At 37.5% G+C, this 27,219-nt stretch overlaps 3 protein-coding genes across 3 annotated transcripts; all 3 read left to right on the top strand.

Annotated features, from left to right (window-relative positions):
• The first annotated feature begins 7,120 nt into the window (after positions 1–7,120).
• On the top strand, positions 7,121–21,747 carry LOC110681176. The gene is made up of 3 exons (XM_021856951.1): positions 7,121–7,403; positions 7,477–8,227; positions 21,673–21,747. The coding sequence occupies exons 1-3, from the start codon at positions 7,252–7,254 to the stop codon at positions 21,745–21,747; spliced, it is 978 nt and encodes a 325-aa protein (XP_021712643.1). The 5' UTR covers positions 7,121–7,251.
• LOC110681177 lies at positions 21,739–22,949 on the top strand. Its single transcript, XM_021856952.1, has 3 exons — positions 21,739–22,232; positions 22,295–22,458; positions 22,518–22,949. The coding sequence occupies exons 1-3, from the start codon at positions 21,755–21,757 to the stop codon at positions 22,854–22,856; spliced, it is 981 nt and encodes a 326-aa protein (XP_021712644.1). The 5' UTR covers positions 21,739–21,754; the 3' UTR covers positions 22,857–22,949.
• A 962-nt stretch (positions 22,950–23,911) lies between these two features.
• LOC5565419 lies at positions 23,912–25,756 on the top strand (the record flags this gene model as incomplete). The annotated part of the gene is made up of 4 exons (XM_021856953.1): positions 23,912–24,616; positions 24,675–25,134; positions 25,195–25,358; positions 25,424–25,756. Coding segments are annotated over exons 1-4 (1,527 nt in total), but the record flags the coding sequence as incomplete, so codon positions are not given.
• Between the last annotated feature and the right edge of the window lie 1,463 nt (positions 25,757–27,219).

Below are 27,219 nucleotides of genomic sequence, written 5' to 3'. Positions count from 1 at the left end.
GGAAATTTATTCTTTTTGCACAAATTATCTGGATATATTGAATATGTTTTTTCCACAATAATTTTGAATCAAACCATATTCCTAGATATTTATAATCATCAACTTGTTCAATTTCGTGACCATTAATATATAAATTTATATTAACAATAGAACGTTTACGAGAAAATAAAATAAATTTAGTTTTAGAAACAGAAAAAGAAAAACCATTATTGTTTGCCCAAATTTCAATATTGTTTAATGCACATTGCATGAAATGACGAATAATTTCTCTATTATTACCGCTGATAGAAATAACTTTATCATTGGCAAATTGATAAAAATAGCATCCATTTGGAATAACAGATAATATGTCACTGGTAAATAAATTATATAGAAATGGACTCAAACAAGACCCTTGAAGAAGACCAAAATAACTATATCGTATCAATTTGGAAGAGCCATTATGAATGCATAATTTTGAAGGAAAATCAATTATATAAAAAATTGGCAATTATATTTGGAATATTTAAATTTTTAAATTTTTCAAAAAGTAGATCTAATAACACGGAATCATAAGCCCCAGAAACATCCAGAAAAGTTGAAACCATATCCTGCTTCTTATTAAACGAAAGATTAATTTGTGAAGCTAGAAGAGCAGTGCAATCACGAGTGCTACAACCTTTTCTAAAACCATATTGGGAAGAAGGAAAAATTTTATTACTTTCAGCCCATAATTCTAAACGATTAAGTAACATTCCTTCCATAAGCTTACGAAGACATGACAATAAACTTATTGGTCTACGACTATCAGCTAATGAAGGATCCTTGCCTGATTTTACAATACTGACAACCTTAATAGAACGCCATTCCGAAGGTAGAATATTTTGAAAAAGGAATGAATTGTATAATTCTAACAAATGTTTTTTTCCATCATGTGGTAAATTTTGCAAAACAATAAATTTAATGTTATCAATTCCCGGAGATGTGTTTTTTTAACAGATAATCCTAATCTTATTCTCCTAGTGAAAATGAAGCACTAAGTTCAGGAAAATAATTATATCTCTGACAATTTTTAAAATTTATGGAACAAGACACAAAATCAAGACAAATTTTAGAGGCAAATTTATTAATCCATTCTTCAGAATATTCCTGAATATTTGGAGAAGAAGAATTACAATTTCTTAAATTTCTAGCAACAGACCAAAAAGAAGATAGAGAAGATTCTCTATCAAGATTTTCTATAAAATTTCTCCAATAATTCCTTTTTTTAAATTTAGTTATTCGAATAAATTGAGCTTCAGCTTTACAATAAAAAAAATAATTTTCAATTGAATCAAAACGACGAAATTTTTTAAAGGCTTCAGATTCATTTTTAAAGCCATAGAACATTCACTGTCCCACCAAAATGAAGGACATTTTTTCTAGAAGAAATTGGAGTTATTTTGTATTTTTGAGATTTTATTAAACATTTAATTATAATCTCGCAAAATTGTTAATAATTATCGAGTGGAGATAATGAATAATAAAAATGAGTTAACGAAAATGAAATAAGATCCGAAAATTTTAACCAATTAACATTTTTACATAAATCAGGCTTAAGAGATTCATTATTTGTTTGTTTATTGTCATTATTACAAATCTAGATCAAAATAGGTAAATGATCACTACCATTAGGATCATTATTTATTTTCCAAGAAGAAAGGAATGTAAAACTATTAGAACAAAGAGATAAATCAATACAAGTATGATGAGCAGGAGGAACAGCAATTCTCCTAAATGATCCATCATTGAGAATATTCAAATTCAATTCTTCAACCAAGTCCATGATCAAATTACCTCTACCATCACTATTCCTATTACCCCAAGCAGAATTATGGCATTAAAATCTCCTAATATGTAAAATGGAGAAGGTACATTGTCTAATATAGTCTTTAATTCTGATAATGAAAAAAGAGAATTTGGAGGAATATAAAAACATATGATAGAAAATTCCTTACCCAAATGTTTAACAGAAATAGCAATATATTCAATTGCAAAATCAAAAGGTAAATTTAAATATTTAAATTGAATATTTTCACGAACACCAATCAACACTCCTCCAGCTGAAACATTTCTATCTTTTCTAATAATATTAAAAGTAGGGATACGTAAGTGAGGGGCCCAGATAGCCGTAGCGGTAAACGCGCAGCTATTCAGCAAGACCAAGCTAAGGGTCGTGGGTTCGAATCCACCGGTCGAGGATCTGGGGGAAATTTTCTCGACTTCCCAGGGCATAGAGTATCTTCGTACCTGCCACACGATATACGCATGCAAAAATGGTCATTGGCATAGTAAGCTCTCAGTTAATAACTGTGGAAGTGCTCATAAGAACACTAAGCTGAGAAGCAGGCTCTGTCCCAGTGGGGACGTAACGCCAGCAAGAAGAAGAAGAAGTGTTTACATTCCTCTAACCAAGTTTCATTTATACAAAATATATCAATAAGGTAAGGACCCGATTTTGTCAGCCCCTCGATGAATTTTAGGCTGACAAAATGGGGAACCTGACAAAATAGGGTCATTTTATTTTGTTCCTGTTTTTCAAATTTTGACGTGTTACATGGTTACATGGACTTTTAAGAAGGCGATGGATATGGGCTTAGCCATTTTTTTTATCAGGGGCTCCCCCCTCCCTTTTATTGTTAGTATCGATTTTTAACACTTAATAAAAGGCATTGCCATTGCCCCCTCTGGATACGCCCATGCGTGCATGACATCATACATCATCATCAATTTTAATGTAAACGTGGTAAAACATGACGATAACAATTTTTTGACAAATTTAAAATAGGCTGACAAAATCGGGTCAAAAAGCTGACAAAATCTGGGGTAGACAAAATCGGGGGCTAACAAAATCGGGTCAGTACTGTATTGTGATTAAATAACAGAACTTTTAATTTATCAATTTTGGGTATAATGCTACGACAATTCCATTATAATATATTTAATTTATTGAAAGTAGCCATTACATTGAAAATAATGAAGAAAGGAGGTGTCCAAAAGAATTTAACTTTTCAAAAATAAACGCTAATAAAGGTAAACATTTTTTAATTAAATTTTTCCAAAAATCACTGAATCCTAATAAATTTATTATTTGTTCCAAAATATTCAAAATGTCATTATTATCATTATTGTTGGATGAATTATCAACATTATCCCTATTTTTATTATTAAAGGAATTGTCATTCTCTACTCTTTGAAACCCAAGAATCGTATGGCAAGTGGAAGAAACAATAAGTAGAGGAAAGTTTTTATCAAAAGATGTTGATGGTTGAGGATCACAATTTGCATTATGTTTGTTAGATAATAAATTAGCCCTTCTTTTAGTAGGAGGTTTATATATAAATTTATTAGAATCCTCATTCAAGTCATCATTATCATAATCAGATTAATAATGCTTCATAAATATAGGAAGAATTAAAATCACCAGATGCTTTCAAAATCTCTGAATAAGAACATCGATTTTTAAATTTAATTAGTTGGTTGAATTTTTGTTGATTAGTTTTATAAACTGAACAGTCTTTAATTTAAAAATGATTCTGGTTACAATAAATACAAACATCAGATTGTTTATCACAAACAGATGAAGAATGAGAATCTCCACATTTAGAACATTAAAGTTTATTTGAACAATAGGAAGAAGTGTGTCCAAATAAAAGACAATAAGTGCAATGCATAAGTTTAGGAAATAAAGTCTTACACTAAATGATACGTTATTAATTAAAACAAAATCCGGAAGAACAGATCTGGTAAATATTATTTTTATACAATTAGAATGAATATAACTAGAACTGTTGCCATGTGAACGTAAATTTAGATAAACGATTGCAATCTAAAATTTTGACGGGAGAAATGGATTTATTTTTGAAAAAATCTTAACCAAATGTTTAATGTCATCGCAACTTAAAGATTCGTCATAAATGACGCCACTAATCTCACATGAGTCGCAAGGGGCGTATACACGGTATGAACTACCAAATAAGTTGGATTCCAGCAGAGTGTTTAGCATCTCCACGAGAACCAAAACTACCCTTAATTTATCTAACGAAATTTTCTTAATTTCTTTAACAGATTTAAATCTTTATAAACTTCTGCAGAAATCAAGAGAACATTAATTGGCTTATCCTTTTTTCTAAAATAAACAGGATAAGGACCAAGAAAAGTAGATGGGAAAATTTTGACTCTAAATGATTAGAAACTGAAAGAGGAAGATTCGAATGATCATCCTCTATAGAATACGACGATTCCCCGTCAGTTTCCATATTAGGAAAACAACGGGAAATATAAATAAAAAAATCAACAATCGAGAAGCAATAACAACTAAAACTTATAAAATAAGAGAGTAAATAAAATTATACTTATCAAATTCAATAGAGAACTTGATGAATTCTTCCTTGAGAGAAACCACCTCAAGCTTGAAAACTTCCCAAAGCCCACAATCTGAACTTGATTCAGAAAACATCGATCGCTCTCTTCAAAATCCAATCATCGAACGTAATCCGAATCTTGAATCGCTTTCCTCGCATCCAAAAACATCCACCACCCAAGTCACACGAAACCAATTGTATTCGTACTCCGAGATTTTTTCCTCCTTAAAAAAGAGAAAACTGTCAGGTGCAGAAAAAATACGTGTTTCCTAGTCAAGGCCTACTACAGCAATGAACAATATTTCGATGTGACAAAGTTTTCCAGCCGGGTTTGTTATGATGCAAAATGCACAATATGTAATATTAAGAATAATACTTTGCTTCTCATTTCAAATCTTAAAAATCAGGAGTTGTATTTAGTTATGGACTATTCTATTGAAAGATTTGTTTTTGAAAATATATGAGATTCATTAAATTTTGTCATTGGAACGCATTCCAATGTAGAAGTGAACTAATTACTTTGTTCGTGTGTTTTAATCTCAGGCCATAAAACACGTGAGAACTTTAGACTTCAAACAAATTCAATGTATTCTTGCTGACTAGACTGGCCCTAAAACAAAAAAAAAGTTGTAAAACTCAAACCCCCTAGATATGAGCCTTAGGGTTAGAAAAACGCTCTCTCAAAATTTAACTCAATTGTTTGCTCCACCAGCTGGCGCATTCGATTTGAAGTTTGTATGGGATATTCGTCTCAAATATATTTAAAATTGATCCTTTGTCACTGTTTCGTTCCGTATACTAATTGTTCGGGTTCAAATAAACCCAGAATGACAAATACACTAGTTGATACCCTAATGAACATAATGCAGAAGGTTGTATCTTGATTTAATCTCATTTTAATTACTCTTTCAGTTGTTGAAAGTTAGGCTTAGATCAGCACTCTCGTACAGTCACTTATATGCATGCGACATGTGCCTCAGCTCGCCCAGCATCATAGGTGGCTATGATGCGCTTAATGGCTACCTCCAAGCTATGTTGAAGAAATACAAGCAGTATTGCATGATATACTTCAGATAGTTAAAACACCAACTTTATTAATTTTGATCATGGTACAATCTTCTACAATATTATTCGATATTACATCAAGTAGTGTTTTTGACATTCTGGGTCCAATTGAACGCGATCATCAATTTTTCTGAACCAAACAGTAGATGATGTTGCTCATATGTTTGAGCTGAAAATCCCATTTTAACTTCAATTCAAATACGCCAGCTCATGGAACGACCAAATGAGCTGAATTTTAAGAAAGGCTTCCTCTAACCCCAAAAAATAATCCTGGGGAGTGCCCCGTGGAATCATACAACTTTATTTTTCTCCCATACTAAGCTGGGCCAGTCTATGCTGACTGTAGTTTGAAATGTCATAACTTGCTGGAAAACAAAGTGGAGCGTTAAAATGTGTTTAAAATCACGCCGCATCTTACAGCGTGAGCAATGCACACTCCAGACAAAAGGAAAGCACTGATAGGGCTTCCCAAAGGTGTAGACAAAAATATGAATATTAGCTTAGGACTGCCGACTGTTTGTAGGCATGTTCATAACTATTGTTGAGGAAAACCACAAAACATCATAATGGGAATAGGTTTCGAGTTGGGATGCTCACATACTTAGTTCTAATTTCCATGTTAATTTTTTTTTTTTTTTTTGCTAAACAGCAGTTTGGTGGTCTGGTTATAGATTTAAAGTAAGCTATTTGAATGCGAAAATGGCATCTTTATTAAATAATCCCTCAGTTAATAACTGTAGATGTGCTCAATGAACACTGAGCTGACAAGCAGGCTCTATCTTAGTGACGTCAGATCTTGGTACGCGTATCTGCAAAGGAAACAAAATCGATTTTTTTGTTATTTATTATAGACGTTTTAACCAATTCGAATTGGAATATACCATTACTGCTACCGTTTCGAATCAAATTACGTACGGACACTTAAAAGGCCTCGATCAATCTGTGGACCCACCAACCATACAAGAGCTTAAAAGGCTATCATCGAGCTGAAGAACTGTGAGCTGCTAATGACGATAAGATTTAAGGTATAGGAGGACGAAAAATGCCTACTGAATGGTTGGATGACCTCATACGCCTAATCTACAAGAAAAGGCACAGACTGGAGGCGCCAATTACAGAGGGATTATAATAAATCTTCCAACCAAACCAAATTTAGTTTAATTCCACTAGAGTTTGTATCCTTTGACAAATACGCGTATTTCGATCTCAACTGAAAGGCCGTCTTCGATGTCGAGTCTAGTACTCTACACTGAAGACGATTTAACAGGATGAGACCGCTCGAGAAATCCTTCGTCGGTGAATACCAGGCTAGTTTTAGTGAGGGCCGCTGAACAACGGAGCAGATGTTTTCCTTGCGAATGGTCTTAGATGAATTCCGAGAGTATAACTCGAGATTAACAGAGAAAAGAAATGAGCTGTGACAGATAATGTCTGAACATGGTTTTCCGACGATACTAATCAGGCTGATTCATGCAAAGCTGGATGGTTCGAAATCAAGGGTTTGAATTGAAACCACATATTATCAAAGAGTTTAATTACATGCTGAATTTAGAATCTAAGATTTTTTCAAAAACTCAATGTAAGTTTATGTTAAAGGGACATCCCTAGCAAAAGAAAATCCCTAGCTGACTATCGTCCTAGCTATAAAAGGAAAATTGCCCACCGCGCGAAGCTTCATTTCTTCGACGAAGCTTCACTGATAAGTAAAACATTTCAACTTTCATTCGATAACTAGTGTTTCGTAATCAAAACTTCTGTGTGCAATTAAGTGAAAAGTGCCTTCCTCTGGCAAAAAAAAATAATCATGACTGTCGAGAACAACACAGCCTCCTCCTGGTTCCAGTGGGCCTCGGAGCAGAGCTCATATTGGGAAGCGGTATCACGTGGAGGTAACCTCAGTCATCCGATCGGTCCACTTACGATGCTGAAGGATGGTACCGCGGAAAGTGAATTGGTGTAAGGACTTCTGTCTGCTTCGTGTACGAAATCAGTGAGAGAATACAGTGATGAATCTCTCTTGTTGTTCTAGATCTGTTGGAACTATGCTCTCTTCGGCCGAACTAGGCTTACTTACCGGAGTGCTGATGACGCTTTTCCTCCGTCACAAGTTCAACCGGATGAAGGAAGAGTTTGTCGAGACACGCGTGTACAAAAGTGTCAAAAACCTAACGATGATCGACGTGCGACATTTCCTGTTTATTCTAATCACATTTATCGAGTTTGTTGCCATATCACCTATCTTGTTCTCCATTTTCTACGGTTTCAAGTGCTACAGATTGGTAGTAGCATGTGTTCTGAAACGACGTTACGGGTCACATTTCAAGGGGCTCCTAGACGGGGCAGATGTAGTGTGGGCCATAGAACGGGACAACTCACGTGGCATGATCAACATCATGGCTTACATTGAAGAACCCGTTGCATTGCATGCGACGAAGGAAAGCTCGACATGTGCCGAGCTGCTGCTGGTGCTACGAAAACGAATCTCTTCCAGGCTGATGAGATCACGTCAAACCCAGCCGAAAATGTTTTGGAAGCGAAATCTGGAGCTGGGCTACTATTGGTGGAGTGACCTTTCACAGTTGACTATTGAGGACTACATTCGTTATTTGGAGTATATTCCTGTTGGCGAGGGTGAACAGTACATTGATGAGAGGAAGCTACGTGCAGTGATGAGTGAAATCAATAACCGAAACCTACCTGCTGAACATAGCTCGTCGTGGGAAATTTTGGTCGGCAGGCAGCCACTGTTTGTTAGAGAGCGTGACATGCTGAGATATCCAGTAAGTATCCAACTAACATGCAAACGTTTTATCATGAAACGAGGATTTATTGATCAGCATGTTTACATTCATCGGGTTGACACTTCTCATGTGAATTAAGTAAACGTTTTTTGTTGAAAAATTTGCAATACGTAATTGGTGTTTATAATTTTTATATTGTTAATAAATCCAGAGGTTTGCCAAAAATCTTCAGTAGATCTTTTAAGGAATATTCAAAACTTTGTAATGTAACTCTCTTATAATTTCAGCCAAGAATCCATGCATTCTCACAAAATATTCTTCCAGTTTTTTCTGACTGAGATTATTCCAGGGATTATTCCAAGAATTGCTTCAGAGATTCTTTCATAAACTATTTTATGAACCACTATGTATATCGATTAAAAACCAATTCCTGCAATCCCAAAAGCAATGCCATAATAGCACCTTTAAATTTGATCGAATGTAAAGTATTGAAACACGTATCTTTTTACTCTTTTCCAATCAAAATTAAAATTAAATGAACATAAAATTATGGCCCTTTTTCCAACTTTGTCCAGAAAGATCGAAGGTACACAACAAAAGAAAACTAGCGATTTTTCCGAAGCCTGCCTTGATTGTCGTTGGTGAACGGGAGTTATCTTGCAACTTGGAAAAGTGTTGTTCAATATTTCGTGTGTAGTATCTGTGCCTCCCTCCCAGATTGTGGCTAATTCGTCTAACGATTGCGAATTGAAGAAAAATAATAGGGTTTGCACTGACATAACTGAAAAAGTATGATAACTGCGTTTTATCACTTTAAAATTGCAAGCTGGAAAATCAACATGGCTGTCAAAACGAATGACGGGCTACTTAGCCTTAAAACGATGTGTCGCAAGCTACGCTTCACAAAACCAAAAGATTCGCCACATAGGTAATGATTAACGGTTAATCAAAGAGTAATACAAAAAAAAAACAATTATTAAATGATATGAGATGCCCTAACCACCTTCAAGTATGCAACGAATGTATCACACTCTTGAAAATTTATTGGTACACATATGATTAAAAAATTGGAAAACTGATGTAAAATTTGCGATAAGGTTACATGTCTTCTCGGTGAGAATCGAACTCACGACTCCCTATTCACTAGATAGGGCGAGTTACCCCTACACCACGAGAGAACTCATGGACTGAGAAGTTAACCTGAATTCGATTTCAACTCGAAGTGAACCTCTTTTCGGAAAAATGAGATGCTCATCCAAACACAACGCTTTCTATTGTTGAATGCCTAGTAGCCGCCCAGTGAACCACGTATCGTATGAGAATGTGCATCCAAAATCACATATTCGTGCGTCAAAAATCAAAATCACACAACATGCCAAATAAGGCGTTATCAATGTCAACACAAGTTGTATATAAATCCCCAATGCGATTCATAAACGACAATCTATGTTGACAGCAAAACATGTCGTATATAGTGCAACTTAGAATCGCGTTAAGTTGTATAAACTGACAGATCATATATCAATCTAGAAAGCATCATATGAAATCGCAATAACTTAGCAAAAATTGCCACCCAAACTTGGTATCTGCTGACGATGGGCCTCAAAGAACAACAAAGCAAATGTCGCTGTGCATGAAACATGCATTAATATTGGCATATAATCACTCTTCAGATATGAAACCCCTGATGGTACAGTGGTAAGGTGTCCGATTCCTAATTCAAAGATCCCGTGTTCGAGGCTTGTTGAGAACTTTTTTTTTATTTTCATCCAAATTTTATGGCATCGTATATCTGGTCGCAGAAAGTCTGAAAAAGTCGTGCCAAGTAACGTATATAGCCTCCACTTTGGTAGGTATATAGCTTTTTTCATGCATTCTATACGATTGAATTGATTCATATAGATGAATGTATAACAAAAGTTATACCAACCAAAATGTTTACTGGGGCGAGAGCAGTTATTAGGTATTAAAAGACTACACACGTGCTGGACGAGATTGCTCACAATGGGTCGCGACGTTCTAAATATAAATAAGATAGATGATAATTAAAAAGTATTATATTAAAATTGAAAATTTTAATCAAATTTGACATCAGGCTCGTGCATTAATCATAATCACATTTCATACTGAGTTTATTTATTAATCATAATCATTAATCATCTATAACTTTAATTTAATCATTAAGGCGAAGTAGGCCATCATTGAAATTTGTACGCGTCGTTGATGATTGTTGCTAATGCATCTCACGATTTAAATTCAAAGACAATCAGTTGATTTTTGCACTGACACACCTGAAAAGGTATCAGCATACTTTATGCATGTTAGCGCGCACAGTGATACTTTTTCAAGTTAATATAAACTATCAAGGCTGAGTTTTATGACTTTGAAATTCAAGCTAAAAAGTCATCATTGTTGCCAAAACGAATGACGGGCTACTTGGCCTTAATCATATTCATTAATCATACTTTGGCTTAATCATCAATCACAATCATTAATCATGACTTCAAAAATTTTAACCATTAATCAAGATAAAAATTGAATTTAATCATTATCATTTAATTAATCATTGCAACCCGTTAATCATTAACGCTCTGCTTTAAATAGACATTTCACGGGATATCCGTGCGCTCTCTTATGTTGGAACTTTTCAATCACATCTTCCTTTAAATCGGCTGTCCGAAGTAGACATATCAATATTGTAATGTTTGGCAACCTCTTTTATTAGAAGTTCCATGATAATACCTTTTAACGCTTTGAGTAAAGTGTTTCTTAAATTATCAGCACGTTCTGTTGTTTTATGATAATTGCGAACCCTTGTTTACTTATAGCTACCTGAAGAGAAAACACAAATTCAATCCCTAATGAGAACTTTTCACTTGCCCCACGTGATTAGAAAATTGACGGTGTTTTAATTTAGTTTGTTTAGGTCTACGTCGAATAATTTCTAAAACTTTTTTTATTGCAGTTTGAAACTGTCAGAGGGGATAACATAGAAGTGGTACAGAAAATTATGTTCCGCAACTTTTTTTCCACTGAAAACATTAAAAGAAGATTGCACATCGCCAACTTGGTACGGAGTTATAGTTGGCAGGTTAACATGTTTCGCTATATTATGCAAAAATGGCTGAACAATCTCAGGAATCTTTAACTTATTGTAATGTTCTGAATGACCTCAAAAGTTTTACGCCGAGTCAAGGTGCAAGAAAAAATGGCTCAAAAGTCAGAACTGAAAAAGCAGTTTTCTTCTTTTAAAACAAAAAAATTGATGAAAATAAGAACACACAGCCTTTTATTTGGCAAATAAAGAGCTGTGTGTTATTATTTTATTCGATTTGTCTATTTAAAAAGAAAAAACTGCTTTTTCAGTTTTGACTTTTGCACCATTTTTACTTGGGCCGTTACGTTAATTCGCATATTCTGTAAAATATAGCAATTATTTTCACTTACCCCATTTACCAACTTGGCCCGCGGTACGTTATTTGAACGATTTTTCTGAGAAACCTTCATATGCAGTTCAGTGATAAACTCCTTAGGAAATGGATCCATGGTGATCTTCTTAAAGCATTTCAAGGAATAATTAATGGCAAAATCTCGGAAAAGCTATATACAAAAATGTCTGAACAAATATTTTGAGAGCATCTAATGAAAACATTGATTTTAAAATTAGAGGAAACTCGTGAAAAACCTGGTTTTGATTTGAACAACCTTCAGATGAATTTCTGAAAAAACACAGGAGAAATTTCAGGTGTCATTCCTAGTGGAATTCAAGATAAAATACCGGAGGTAATATCTTGATGAAACAATATTGGCTAAGCAGCCTTTAGTAAATTTGAAAAAGCGTTTTTTTTTCGACGTTTCGGTCGATTTGAGGTTTTTTGAGGTTTAATGTTACTACGGTTTTCTGGTCTAGATGGTTTTGCTAAACTCTAAACCATTGTTTTCCAAACATTTTTGGATTTCGCCTTTTGATATGTTATGGAAAATTTGCTTTGATAAACTTTTGATTTATACATTACCATAAGTGTATTGAAGTTGGGTTAAGGTATCAAGTTAACTGGTGTAAAAATGTTAAAAAATATGTGGTTTTGATACCTTTTACACGTCGAAAAATTGCCTCAACTCGTATATCCATGAAAAAGTGATTCGATTACTACCATAGTCAATGATCTCAAACAAATTTGTTGGACATAAAACAAGTTCTGTTGAAAACTTTGCGAGTGATGAGCCCGATGTCAGTAATCGTAACATAAGCTGTCTAATTCTAAAGTTCGTTTCCAATCAAAATATATAATTATTTATATTATTTTTTCTAACCAATTTTCTAAAAAAAATCGAAAAATTTTCACATATTGTACATTTTAGAAAGACTTCCAATGTCATCTGTGACTACACATAGATACATCGATCTGAATACTTTATCTTTTAGGAACATTTCAGTTGACAATTCATACTGAACACAAAAGCTCTTTTCAAAACTGAATGCTTATCAAACATATTTCGTCACTGACATTGTTTGTCCAAGTTTCGTCTATCGTGATTATACAGTGAGCATGTTCAGAAGTGTAACCAAACAGGGAAAAAAGTTAAGTTTGTAATCAACTAGTTCGCGGATTATTACAGTATTCTCTATTAAATTCTACAAATGTTGTGAATCGTTGTTTTCAGTTTCTCACACTTTCGCCCCCTTTCTAGGTTTTTCGCCTTCTTAAACCTGAAAATCGCCCCCAGGGGTCAAATTCACCCACTTTGAGAATCACTGCTCTAAACTATCATGCGGAATTAATGATATCATACGGACCGAAACGTCAGAAAAAAACAAAACCTACGTTTTCAATTCCCTAAAAACTGAGTAGCCAACATATTTCATTAACATAACCTCAGTCGAATCTCATTCTAGTAATTTCTTGGGTTATTTGTTCCTAAGAACGTCTCTCATTTATGAAATTCTTAATTCGATTCCTAAATAAAATGCTGAAATGGTCTATAGAAAAATAATAACTAAAATTTCTAGAATATTTCATACAGTGATTTCTATGTTATGAAAGCGGACTCTTGATTCACAAAAAAACCTTGGAAAAATAACTGAATACCGTAATCCAGTGCAACACTGATCAGCGAGGCAACATTGATCGGAATGAACATACCCGTAAAAAGTTCAAATTAACATATTTTGAAAAAGCATTTTCAATACATGAATTCCCAGCTATGGGTACATAACAAAATTATATCAGCGTATGTTTTGATGATATAAAAAATTTATCGAACTTAGGTTGTTACAAACTTGATGCTAACTAAAACATAGCAAAAAGTTGTATGAATTGTAACATAAAAGTAAAAAAATATGTTGTAAACCTATCAAAAACTTTGTTGATGAATGTTTGAACCAATGTTATAATGTTTGATACAAAGTATCAGAAGTATAATACTGTCTGGTATACGGTATAACGCAATAGACAGCAAAAAATATGTTTTTTTTATATGAAACAAGCAATTTTAAATTGGGCTTATGGAGCAACAAGTGAATTTTCAATCGCCTGCTATAATTAAATTAAGATAATAACATTTTGTTATCGCTAAGATGGTTTAACAAACCCAAAAGGCTTTTCTTTCATACTTCCCAAATGAAAAAAATATATATTTTGCTTTACAAGTCAAAAACCCAAGATGATTGAAACGATCTGGATGAAAACACATAAAAAACCAATAATCGTAAGCCTAGAAAAAAAGGAAAAAATCCAAATATTATAAATTATTTAAATGCACAGATATGTAGGTTATTTCATTTATTTTTAAACTGTTAAAGATAAACAAATAGAAATATATTCAATAAATAAAACATATTATGTTATATTTTGTTATGAAATTTTCTTTCAATAACGGTGCTTAGCAAAATTATATCATAATGAGATATGCATATCATATTCTGATAAAAGTTTATTATATTTTTGCTATGTGCCTCTAGTCGGGTAATGTTTCTCCTTTTCATCAGGCATTACAATCTCATCTAATACATTCCTTGCTGTGCGCTTGAACAAGACAGTTCAGTCTTTGGCAGTCGGTAGTTTTTTTTTTTTTTGGTTTTTCTCCCACCGCCCGAGTGGGTTTTTACCAGTGCAGTTTACTTCTGTAGTGCTATAGACCGCGCACCGTGAAGGAAGCGAACCAGATTGGCAAAGGTCAACTGGTATCGTGCCACCATTTGATTAATATTATCACCATCATCCCCCGGTGATTGGTTCCCCGCATACATCAGTGTAGCAGACCAGCAGCGGTCATCGAACGGGAACGGATAAGTATCAATTTGTATACCTACTCCACATCTATTGAATTGCTTTCGCATCTCCGAACAAACAGTGTTGAGTTCAAGGTTGTTTTGTTGTTTCTCCTCTGTCTCTCTCCCGGTGCAATTTCGGCCGTATAGGGGAGTTGGGTACAAAAATAGCCCACTGATTGGTTAAGTTTTTTTCTCGATTTTTTTTTTTTTTTTTTTTTTTGTTAATTTATTTTGGCCTATTTAGGGGAGGTGTGTAACAAAATAGTCCACTGATAGGTTATTTTTTTTTCTGCATTTTTTTTTTGTTTTTTTTTTATTATTATTTATTTTTGTTTATTTTTATTATTATTTTTTTTATTATTTGGTTGCGGTTGAATTCTTTTCCGCATGGACGAATCGGATGGAGGCGATACGCCTCCTAAAAGATCTCGTTGCTCGAACGCGGTTTTTATCAACCGTCCTTCGGCTGGGCCTTGGGTTGTCTATTTCCGGCGCAAAATAAGATTTTGAATGTGCTTCTCGATCTCTAGAGAAGCTGACGCGTAAATATCCTGGGACCGTTATTCCACCAAGTGAAGCAATCCAAGCTGCGTGTAACTGCACCTAGTTACAAAGCAGCGAATGAGATTGCTCAGCATGAGGCTTTTTACTGTGGAGTACTTTATCTACATACCCGCCAGAGAGGTCGAGGGTGGAAGGGAAAATTATCGACGCGAGTCTGACATGTGAAGACATTAAGACTGGCAAAGGCATTTTTGAGAACCGGTCCATTCCTGATGTGGCTATACTGGATTGCAAACAGTTGCAATCAGTTTCCATGGAAGGAAATAAGAAAGTTTTTTCGCCGTCCGCCTCGTTTCGAGTGACTTTTCCTGGTTCCGTCCTCCCGAAATTTGTTTGCATTGATAGTGTTTTTTACCCAGTGCGTCTTTACGTGCCGAAGGTATTCAATTGTACCAACTGCAAGCAGCTTTGGCCACAGTGCTAGCTTTTGCGACAACAAGCCCCGTTGTGGCAAATGCAACCAAGCTCATTTAGAAGATGCCTGCACACAGGAAGCTGAAAAATGCAGCTACTGTAGCAGAGGATCTGCATGACTTGCAGAAATGCCCGGCATACAAAAGACGCATTCGAAATGAGAGTCGCTCAATTGTGAAGCGCTCCAAGAAGAACGTAATGCGGAGATGGGTGGAAAGCTCTAAATCCGCCTGCAAAAGAGTCTTCATCAGCCATCCCAGTTGGTAACTCTTTTCAAGAGTTGTCTTTCCGATGAAGCGAACGACGACGAAACCGGATGGGGGAGATTCTTCGGAGGTACACGCACCCGGTAAAAGAAAGTTCTCCATCTTCTCGGGACTGCGCCGTAAGGTATTGAAATCTTCCCTCAGAAGTTTGCCTAATCCCAAAGGAGGTGGGGCAAATTTAAAAATCCCGAAGAAAACAGGTCTTTGATGCTTCCGTTCCGTGTTTGCAGCAAAGATCTGCCGCCCCGCCTCCACCGACTAAATACACTTCGAAAAGAAGCTCTAGACAAGATAGCAAGAAAAAAGCTACTGAAGTCCCTCGCTCTTCCTCGAAAAACCCCCCGGGCTAAGCGAGGACTGTTAACTTTTACGGCCCTTGTGGATCGCAATATGTATGCTCCTCGGGAGTTTCAGACTCATTCAGAGGCATACTCGACCTTTTTCTCCCCGCAATAGAAGAGTATCTCAGGGAATTAACTATTTCGTGGCCCCTCCTTGCTTCGATCATATTCTTTCGATGGCTAATTCATCAAGTGAGGTACAAGATATGATAACTGTGCTACAGTGGAACTGTCATAGTCTAAAACCTAAATTAGACACATTTTAAGTTTTTGCTTCACAATTCCGATTGTGAATATATTTTGCACTCTGTGAAAACATGGCTTTTCTTCTGAAGATGAATTTTAAGCTTCTACGATTTTTAACATTATACGCCAGGATCGAGATGATAATTACGGGGGTGTGCTTTTAGGGATCAAAAAGTGCCATTCATTCTACAGAAATCCCCATCCGACTCATCCAGGCATAGAAATCGTTGCTTGCCAAATAACGTTAAAGGGTAAAGATCTTTGCGTAGCTTTCTGTTTACATTCCTCCAAGAGTTTCAATAAACCGCCGTCTTCTTTGGAATGCAGTCTCCATGCTCTCATCTCCAGTTTTAATACTGGGTGATATGAACTCACATGGTACTGGATGGGGCGAATCTTATGACGATTATAGAGCGGCTATTTTCTATGACTTATGCGACGATTTCAACTTGAACATTTTGAACACAGGTGAAGCGACACGTATTTCATCCGACGGCAAAGAAAGCCGCATTGACCTATCTTTGGGTTCAAGTTCACTATCATTCGATTGCATGTGGAAGGTGATTGATGACCCCATGGTAGTTGATCACTTGCCCATAATAACCTCTATCAGAAATAATCTTGAAAGGTCAGAACAGTCAATTCAGGTTCCTTTTGACCTCACTAGGAATATCGATTGGCAAAAATTTGCATCAGCGGTAACTTTCGGTATCGGAATCATTCAACACTCTCCCACCGTTGGATGAGTATCGATTCCTAACAGAATTGATTTATAAAAGTGCATTAGAATCCCAAAAACAACGAGTTCCAAGTGCATCCTTCAAAAGACGACCAGGCACGCCTGGTTGGGATGATGAATGCACTCAGTTGTATCGAGAAAAATCTAATGCCTTCAAAGCTTTTCGTAGATATGGTACCTCAGAACTTTATTTAGAGTACTCGAAGCTCGAAAAAAGACTGAAGAATCTTATTAAAGCGAAGAAGCGTAGCTATTGGCGACGTTTTATCGATGGCCTCTCACGAGAAACTTCAATGACGACGCTTTGGAGAGTGGCTTCGCAACATGCGAAACCGCTCATCCTCAAATGAGAGTGACGAATACTCCAACCGATGGATATTCAACTTCGCAAAAAAGGTCTGTCCTGACTCAGTTCCAGCTCATCCGCCTTTTTGGGAAACTCCAAGAGACGATTCTTTGGACAGACCATTCACTATGCTGGAATTTTCTATGGCTCTTCTTTCATCAAACAACTCCTCTCCGGGACGCCGATATGATTAAGTTCAATCTTCTTAAAAATCTCCCCGATATCGCTAAAAAGACGGTTACTTGACCTGTTCAACTCATTCATGGAGCACAACATTGTTCCACCGGAATGGAGACAGGTCAAAGTAATAGCAATTCAAAAGCCTGGGAAACCAGCGTCTGATCATAATTCATACCGCCCGATCGCTATGTTATCATGTTTAAGGAAATTGTTTCGAAAAAAATGATCCTATCGCGACTCGACCACTGGGTCGAATCAAACAACATGCTTTCCAGTACACAATTTTGGCTTTCGCAAGGGCAAAGGAACAAACGATTGTCTAGCGTTGCTTTCATCAGATATTCAACTAGCCTTTGCGGACAAGGAGCAATTGGCTTTCGGTTTTCTTGGATATTAAGGGCGCTTTTGATTCAGTTTCCATAGAAATATTGTCAGAAAATTTGCACAATAGTGGACTACCTGGAATATTGAATAATTTCTTGTACAATCTGTTGTCAGAAAAAACACATGAGCTTCACTCTCGGTCAACTGACAACTTCCAGAATTAGCTATATGGGCCTTCCCCAAGGCTCATGTCTGAGTCCCTTGCTTTATAATTTTTATGTTAAAGATATTGACAACTGTTTGGAAGAACCATGCACGCTAAGACAACTTGGCAGATGATGCTGTGGTTTCTATGAAGGGCCCACGAGCGGAAATCTTGCAAAGACCATTGCAAAATTCCCTTGATAATCTATCCCACTTGGGCTAGAAATTTAGGGATCGAGTTTGCTCCGCAAAAAAACTCAACTGGTCGTATTTTCAAGGAAGCGGAACCCTGCCCAACTAAAGCTTAAAGCTTTTGGGAACAGACATCGACCAGTTCTTTGACTTCAAAATACCTTGGGGTCTGGTTTTGATTCAAAAGGCACTTGGCGAACTCATATTAGGTATTTAACGGAAAAATGTCAACAAAGGATCAATTTTCTACGAACAATTACCGGAACATGGTGGGGTGCTCACCCGGAAGACCTCATAAAAACTCTATAAAACAACCATTCTCTCTGTTCTAGAGTATGGCTCTTTCTGTTTTCTCTCAGCAGCAAACTGCCACTTGATTAAATTGGAACGAATTCAATATCGTTGTTTGGCGTATCGCCTTAGGGTGTATGCACTCAACACATAATGCGAGCCTAGAGGTTCTGGCAGGGGTTTTACCGCTACAGAACCGATTCTGGGAGCTCTCGCTAAGAATACTTATTAAGTGTGGAGTGAGCAACACACTCGTCATCGAAAAACTTCGAAGAATTGCTCAAACTGAACACTCAGTCAAAATTCATGAGAGTTTATCTCTACTACATGTCATCTGACATTAGCCTTCCATGTTATAACCCTCCACGTGTACGCTTCGCCAATGACAGTTCCTCTGTTGAATATGATCTGTCCATGAAACAAGCTATTCATGGAATTCCAGATCAACTTCGATGTATAACTATTCCACGTATTTTCAACGCAAAGTTCCAGCATGTTGATTCCTACAGGAGATATTTCACTGACGGGTCTCGTATAAATGGATCCACTGGTTTCGGTATCTTCAATGAAAATTCTTCCGCCTTCCGAAAACTTCAGGAACCTTGCACGGTTTATGTTGCTGAGCTGGCAGCAATCAACTTCGCTTTGGGGATGATCTCAAACATGCCCGCAGACCACTTCTTCATCTTTTCGGATAGTCTCAGTTCAATCGAGGCACTCCGATCGATGAAACCCGTAAAGCATGCATCTTACTTTCTTACAAAAATAAGAGAGCAGATGTGTGCACTGGTCGAAAGATCATACAAGATTACCTTTGTATGGGTCCCCTCACATTGCCTAATTTATGGCAATGAGAAGGCGGACTCTCTCGCAAAGGTGGGCGCTGAGGAAGGTGAGATTTATGATAGACGAATTTCACACGATGAATTTTTTCATTTAGTACGTCAAAGTTCTCTTCGCGGTTGGCAAAGCGATTGGCTAAATGGCCAACTGGGACGGTGGTTACATTCCATAATTCCTAGAGTTTCCTTGCGAGCCTGGTGGAAAGGTTTGGACATAAGTCGAGATTTCATTCGCGTGATGTCAAGACTTATGTCCAACCATTACTCGCTAGATGCACATCTCCACAGGATTAACCTCGCGCTGAGCAATATTTGTAATAGGTGTGGTTCCGGTTATGATGACATCGATCACGTAGTTTGGCAGTGCCCGGATATGGACGCCTCCAGAGCGCAACTTTTGGATACCCTTGCGGCCCGAGGTAGACAACCCTATGTTCCAGTTAGAGATGTGTTGGGCACCCGCGATCTTATTTATATGGTCGCAATTTACGATTTTCTTCGCTCGTCTTGTATAAAAGTTTAATTCTCTTGTGTTCTCTTCCCCAGTTTTTTTTTTTTTTGTGTTTTGTCCACTTTTGTGTTGGATTGAGGATCCTGGCCATCCGGCAGTCGAATACCGGCAAAAATCGCTACCAACGCCATGAAACGAGAATCAAGATGCCACGTTATACCTCCCGGATGAGCTGCTGAGAACCCTGATTCCAATCCCTACCAAGTCCTTCCTTCAAAAATTGTGACCACTAACCTCGAGCTGCCACGAGTACCCTGGCTCCATCCCATATTAATGTTGAAAAAGCCAATTAATTGTATGTAATAAAATACAAAAAATGAATTTCGGCTCTGTAAAGCGTTAAACGCATTTGAGCCTCAAATAAACGAACTAGATAAAAAAAAAAAAAAAAATCTCATCTAATTACATTGATCATCTTGGTATGGAGAAAATATATTATCAGCAATCCAAGAGCACTTAGATATGATTACATTTCTCTATCTTATGATGGTTTTGACGCCAGTTTGGTAACATGGCAAATTTCTTATTTAAATTAGATTATACCGCTATACTATAGGGGCCTTCCTTAGGCTACGAAGTAAATCCATGATGAAGGTGTCTGGGTACGATTCCCAGTCGGTCCAGTATTTTTTCGTGATGGAAATTTCTGGGCATAAGAGTATCATCGTATCTGCCACACGAGATACGAATGCGAAAATGGCAACTTTGGCAAATTAAGCTCTCAGTTAATAACTGTGGAAGTACTCATAAGAACACTAAGCTTAGAAGCAGGCTCTGTCCCAGTGATGACGTAAATTCCAAGAAGAAGAAGATAATGTGAAATTTGCGAAATAGTTACACGTCTTCTCGGTGAGAATCGAGCTCACAACTCCCTGTTATCTAGATAAGGCGCGCCACGAGATGACTCATGGACGCAGAAGTTAACCTGAATTCGATTTCAGTTCAATAATCACGTAGTCCTCTTTCGCAAAGCGCACCCCTTTCGGAAGAATGAGATGCCCATCCAAACACAAAGCTTTCTATTGAGCTCGATTCTCATCGAGAAGACGTGTAACTTTTTCACAAATTTCACAAACGATTTGTCAATTTAATCCAATTGCAAAGTATAAAGCCTGTCCACGTTAAATTTCGGACACCCAAATAATGGCAGCAAAAAAAGTTACTCATAATTCAACAAAAACAATTGTTTATTTCAGAATAAAAGAGTTATATCTTATATAGAGTTATAGTCCTTGCCTCTGCTTCACTTTTTGTACGTATGATTTTGACTTCCCAACTTTGCGAGCCACATTTCGCACAGAAAGATTGGGATTTTTCTCAATAATGGCTACCACCTTCTTATCCATTTGTCGGGAGCATACTTTTCGATTTGTTCCACTTCCAACCTTCCGATCCACAGTCAAGCGCTGGTCAAATGATTTGCAAACACTAAATACCGTACTTTTCGGTAGCTTTAGTTTTTTGGCAAGATAAATTCGGTACCGATAAATTCGGATTTTGCTGTCGTTCAAACAAAATGCGTTTGCGCACTTCCACTTGATTGGACGCCATTTCAGTGAATGTTACGATAATGTAAACATGTTGTACCACGAAATAAAGTGGAGAGTTTCAGCTGTCATATAAGTGAAACGTTTCAGCAATCCGTGAAATAATTCAAAACCTACACTGAAAAAAAAGTGTCCGAAATTTATCGTGGACAGGCTTTATGTACCACGATCATAATCAATAAAAAAAGCACCTATTTTTCCAGATAATCTTCCGAGTACACCACTCTCTTGGGGACGGCGTTGCCCTGCTCCGCCTGCTACTGGGAAGGAATCGTTGACAAGGAAATGCCCTCCCGCTGGAAGCGCATATCGAACATCAAAATAATGAACATTGAACACATTCTAAAGGAAAAATCACTTGCCTCTGTACCAAGCAAAAACATATTCTCTAAATTCATCGAAAAATGTCCCTCTCCTCGAGCAATCTACGAATGGAAGCAGAAACATCTTCGGCTGCTGTGGACCATCTTCACGGCTCCGGCATTCTTCCATGAGGTCGCTAAACGCCGAGTTGACGATAATTGCATCCACGCGAGCGACCTTTCCAATCGTAAAGTGGTCAGCTGGATTCACGAGGAAGAAACGAGCGGCTCTCGATGGATAGAGATCATCAAACGAACCAAGCAGCAAGTTCCGGGAGCCAGGTTCTCCGATGCCTTTTTGACGGCACTGTCCAGTAGTCTACAGAAATATTTGGCATCGAAATCAGATTTCGTTCCAAGCAACATTACCGTAGTGTTACCGACCCGTGTTGAACGAGAATGTAAGACCTAAATATTCAAAATAATTCTGTTCGTATTGATAATTCAAAAATGTACATTTTAGCTCCACAACTGAAGCTGCATAACAAGTTCTCGGTGGCTCTTCAAACGTTACCAATTGCTGCGGGTATCGATCTTCAAGATCCGAATCGCTTCCAAAACTTTCTCATCCGCCTGAGCGACGTGAAGCAGCACTCCGATGTCCTCCGTTCATCGCCCGACTATTTGGTAAGATCAAAGAAAAAAATCAGTCTACAGCTGAATTAAGAGCTACAGTTTTTCCATAGATCAACTACTGGATTATGTCGACGGTGGCGTGCCTCTTCCCCGACCCGATACTTCGTAAGATCCTCACAAGCGCACACAGCACCCTGGCGATTTCGAACCTACCCGGGCCGCAGCAGAAACCATGCATCCACGGTTACGAGCTCAAGAACCTCAGCTTTTGGATTCCGAATATTGGCCAAACGGCCGTTGGCCTAACGCTGCTGACCTACGGTGGACGAATGCAGCTGGGAATTCTTGCCGATCGAGCAGTGATCGACAATGAGGACGACGCCCACTTGATTCTCGAGGAGACGATTGCCGAAATTGAACGCATGGGACTTGTGCTGGATGGAGCTTAGCGGGGAGGAGAGACTGATGGAAAAACCAAAATTATAAGACTGTAGAGGAGGTTGGAAGAAATGCAATAAATAATGAGTACACTTTTGGATAAATTTGGATTTTTATTTGTTTCACTGATTAACTTTCCAAGTATACTTCATAATACATTACTAAGTGTGGTTTGAAATTCTTTCTCAACATCGTGGAAACGTACTCACGTATGTACAAAAGTATACTAAAAATGTCTAAGGCTCGATTCCCGGATGATTTTTGAGAATTATGTATTATAACCCTTAATTTTGTATTGAAAAAAGAACGGAAAAATTGTATCTTCAGTTCACATATATTCAACAAAACTTCACAGTAAACTAGATGGACAATCTAAGTGGAATTTTTTCTAAGTGTGTAACTTATGCTTACGCATTAGTTTCCCATAATTCCATCAAATAATTAAGATGACTATTTTATTTGTATGTAAATTTGGACCACCCTAATTTCAAAAAACACTTAACAATGCACCTAACTAATACTAGCATCCTAGGATATTTTTTCTAAAGTTAGAATTTAAAACACTAAACGCATTTCTCGACATAAATCATATTTTTGACTACTGATCTCTCTATTCTTCAAAACTTTTAGCTTTGTGAACCATTGATATATCGAAAACTGTCAACAAAAAAGTGAATCATTCGATCAACTTTTAAACCCCAATGAAAGCAACATAACGTTTTGATAGCTCAAGTTAATCGAGTGTTGCACATTTCGCGATAACCGAAAGTGCAACACATGTTCGGCTCCCACCAGATGTATAGAATTTGGCATTGCACCGGCTGAAATATCTTGACTGGCCTATCAGCCAAAGCCCTTGCCGTTGCATTTGCTACGTCAGACGGTTTTGTGATGATTGTACCAATGTTTGCCTTGTCGTCAGTCATACAGCACACCGCGCAATCGTAATCTCATTCTGCGAGCTTAACACCGTCTAGAAAGTAATCGCGTAGGGTAATCTGGTATCGTGTGCTTTCTCGTTATTGTCAGGCTTGTGCTAGAGGTACATGACCCCAATGTTCCGTCGCCATGGACATGGCCATTGCGGTGTTACAATCTCGCCTAGGTCAGGGCAGTTTCGCTCGCTAAAGTTAATTACTATACGAAATATCACACAGTCTTCATTCTCACTGCAACCAAGTAACATCGTTGATTATTGAAAATGGAACGTTTCTTTGCATTTTTGTTTTTTCTGCCGTTCAGTCCGGTTCTTTTATTGGTGGTTTTAATGTTACGAGTTTATCGAAAAATACTTTCATGTGTCCTCCGAATGAAGCATGGAGACTGTTTTGTAGGGATGCTGGATGGTCGAGATGCAATGTGGGGACTAGAGGAGCATAAAAATTGTGGAGTGGTGAACATTGTGGCTTTTGTCGAAGATAGTGTAGTAAATGGCGAGAATGATCTGCCTGGGAATCTTCGTCGCGTCTTTATACAACGATTTGATAAGCTGATTGCCGATAAGAGAGATCAGTACAGAAAAGGACTGTTGAGAAGAAATCGTGCCTTTGGCTACTTCTACTGGACGGACGATCTTAACATTCAGCCAAGTGATGTTATACGATTGATAGAACCGGATACTAACGGTGCATATTTAAGTGAATTAGAACTACGGGAGCTTGCAAGTCGCATCACCACCTCCATGCTGCCGTACAACCATGAAGCATTGTGGGAAATATTAGTTTTAACTACACCCATTCTGGAGGACCACGGAAATGTACAAAAGTATCCAGTAGGTAAAATTCAAATTCCAAATGAATTAAAATTTATTGAAAATAGATCTTTTATAGATATTTTTAAGATTTCACCATTCAATGGGTGACGGAGTAGCAATTCTTCGGTTCGTGATGGAGGAGGTCATGAATCCAACAGAAAAGTGGAAGTTTTCACCGAATCTGAATGCTAAATCAGTGCCCCATCAAACCAACAATCTCTCCATCTGGTTGAAGGCGCTTTACGAATTCCCAGCACATATTATTCGCATTTTACTAATAAGGTCCGACAAGAATTCGCTAGACACGAACGAAATAACCCCCCACAAAATGGTGTGCTGGAAAAACGAGAGCTCAGTTCATACGAAATTACCCTGGTTACCGTTACTCGAGAAAATTCAGGCAAGACAATCTGGAGTGGCTTACAGTAGTGTGTTTCTCACAGCGTTATCTGGAACGTTGCACAACTACTTCAACGCACGGGGAGAACATCCCGGTGCTCTGACAATCGCCTTACCGATCCGAATGAAATATGAAGGTGATTGTTAACTTCTCTTGATTATTTGATTTTTATCAAACATAATTGAATTCACTACAGAAATGGAACTGAAATTGGAAAACGCCTTCGCAACGCCCATGGAACGCATTCCAATCCGACCGGGTGTGCAACTAGATGATCCATGTCGACAACAGAAGTTGATTAGCAAACTGGCTGCCATGAAACAAACCACCAAGATCCTACGATCAACAACGAACCTTCTGGTAGCTATTCCTTTGAAATTTCACCAATGTCCAAAAAAGCTAGATCCAATACCCAAAAAATCTAGATCACCCACCTGATGACGATCAGCTTGGCGGCGGCTTTTCCAATGCCCATCCTCCACTACTTGTCCAAATTGTTCCACATCACGGCTTCCGTATCTGCCATGCCGATGCTGAAGAAGAACCTCCAAGTGGGACCGTACGAGCTGAAGAATATGATATTCTGGCCACCGGCTTTTGGCACCGTGGGACTGAACTTCTCCGTATTTATCTACGACAATCAACTACAGCTGGCACTGCTGGCTGATCGCTCCGTGCTGAAATCGGTCGAGGAAGGGATGGACCTGTTGGAGGAGATAATGCGTGAAATCGAGCGGATGGATATGGTTTTTGGGCGAGTAAAGAGTGTTAACAGTACTAGATCCTTTGAAATGTAGTCCTCAGCTACAACCATTAAGCGTAAAGGTTTGGGGAACACAAAACGTTCTTGCAAGATGATAAAGGGCAATTTTTGAATGATTCCATGTCATATCTTATTATTAGCTTAAGCAGAATATTATGCCAATTTTTGGCGTAAGAAGATTAAATACATGTTGATAAATCCATATTTATTGGATCACTACTGAGGCGGCTAAGTCCCAGGAGTCTCAGGAGTCCCGCGACCTTAATCCCGAATGCAGGAATGGCGTTCAAAACATGGCAAGCTGCGGTGGGCTGGGCATGTAGCTCGCATGATGAAGAAACGTCTAAGCTAAAACTAATATTCAACAGAGAGCCAGAGAAAAAAACCGTCAATTCCATGGCAGGACCGCGAACCAGTCATTTGAAGAGGATTTAAGGTCGCTTAACGTTCAGAACGACTGGAAGCCATTGGTCCAGGACTGGGGCCAATGGAGAAGGCTTCATTATTCAGCGTAATATTCAACGCAACATGTTGCCACCCCACTTTAATTTATCACTTGTCATGGTTGACTTAAAGCGAATTCCGGGGTTCCCCAGGGAAACCTTCCTCAATTTAAACGATGTCAAAATCCTGTTGAAAGGACCTCGCCAATCATACACAGATGCCTTCAAAATATTCAATTTCTCATATTTGCGAATTACAAATTGAATTCTACGAAATTCTTGAAAGTTCTTTCGGAAATACTATGGAAGATTCTTCCAAAAATCCTGATGCAATTCTCCTGAATATTTTTAGAGAATAATGTATTAGGACTCTACTTCGAGAATTCCTCCGAAAATAACTCTGTTTTTTTTCGGAAAATACTTCTAGGATTATTATGAGAATGCCTTCCGGAAATCACCTGAGATGTTTTCCGAAATCCTTTTAGAATACTTGCGAAGATGCTTCTGATTTTTTTCCTGAAATTCTTCTAGAAATGTCACTGAGATTTTTACGTCAATATCAACCTTACTGGAATTCTTCCGGATATCTTTCCAGGATTCTTTCGGAATTCTTTCTGAGGATCCTGCAAATCCTTCCAACTAGATTTTTTCGAGCATTCCCGCAGAAATTCTTCCCGAATCACCTCTAGGCTCCAGGAGCATCCTTAATTTTTCAAGAAAACTCTGTGATTATTCTTTCGAGTATCCCCAGATTTCTTTTTGTTATCATGCTGGAAGACTTTAAAATATCTTTCGGAGATCCTTCCAGAGGTTTTGCTGGGTTTTTTTCAAGAAGTCCTGCTGGGATACTTCCGTAATACCTGCTGAGATTCATCCGGAAATACGACTGGAGTTTTTCCGGATATCATTCAGGCATTCAAAAATTCTACCGGAAGTTTTCGTGAGAATCAACCGTAAATCGTTCTGGTATTTTTCATGAAATTGCATTGAGATTCTTCGGAAAAATATCTAGGAT

Source organism: Aedes aegypti, unplaced genomic scaffold, assembly GCF_002204515.2.
Source record: "Aedes aegypti strain LVP_AGWG unplaced genomic scaffold, AaegL5.0 Primary Assembly AGWG_AaegL5_hic_scaff_518_PBJ_arrow, whole genome shotgun sequence".
Taxonomy (NCBI): Eukaryota; Metazoa; Arthropoda; class Insecta; order Diptera; family Culicidae; genus Aedes; species Aedes aegypti.
The sequence above is the reverse complement of the archived record's forward strand: the minus strand, read 5'-3'. Positions and strand labels throughout refer to the sequence as shown.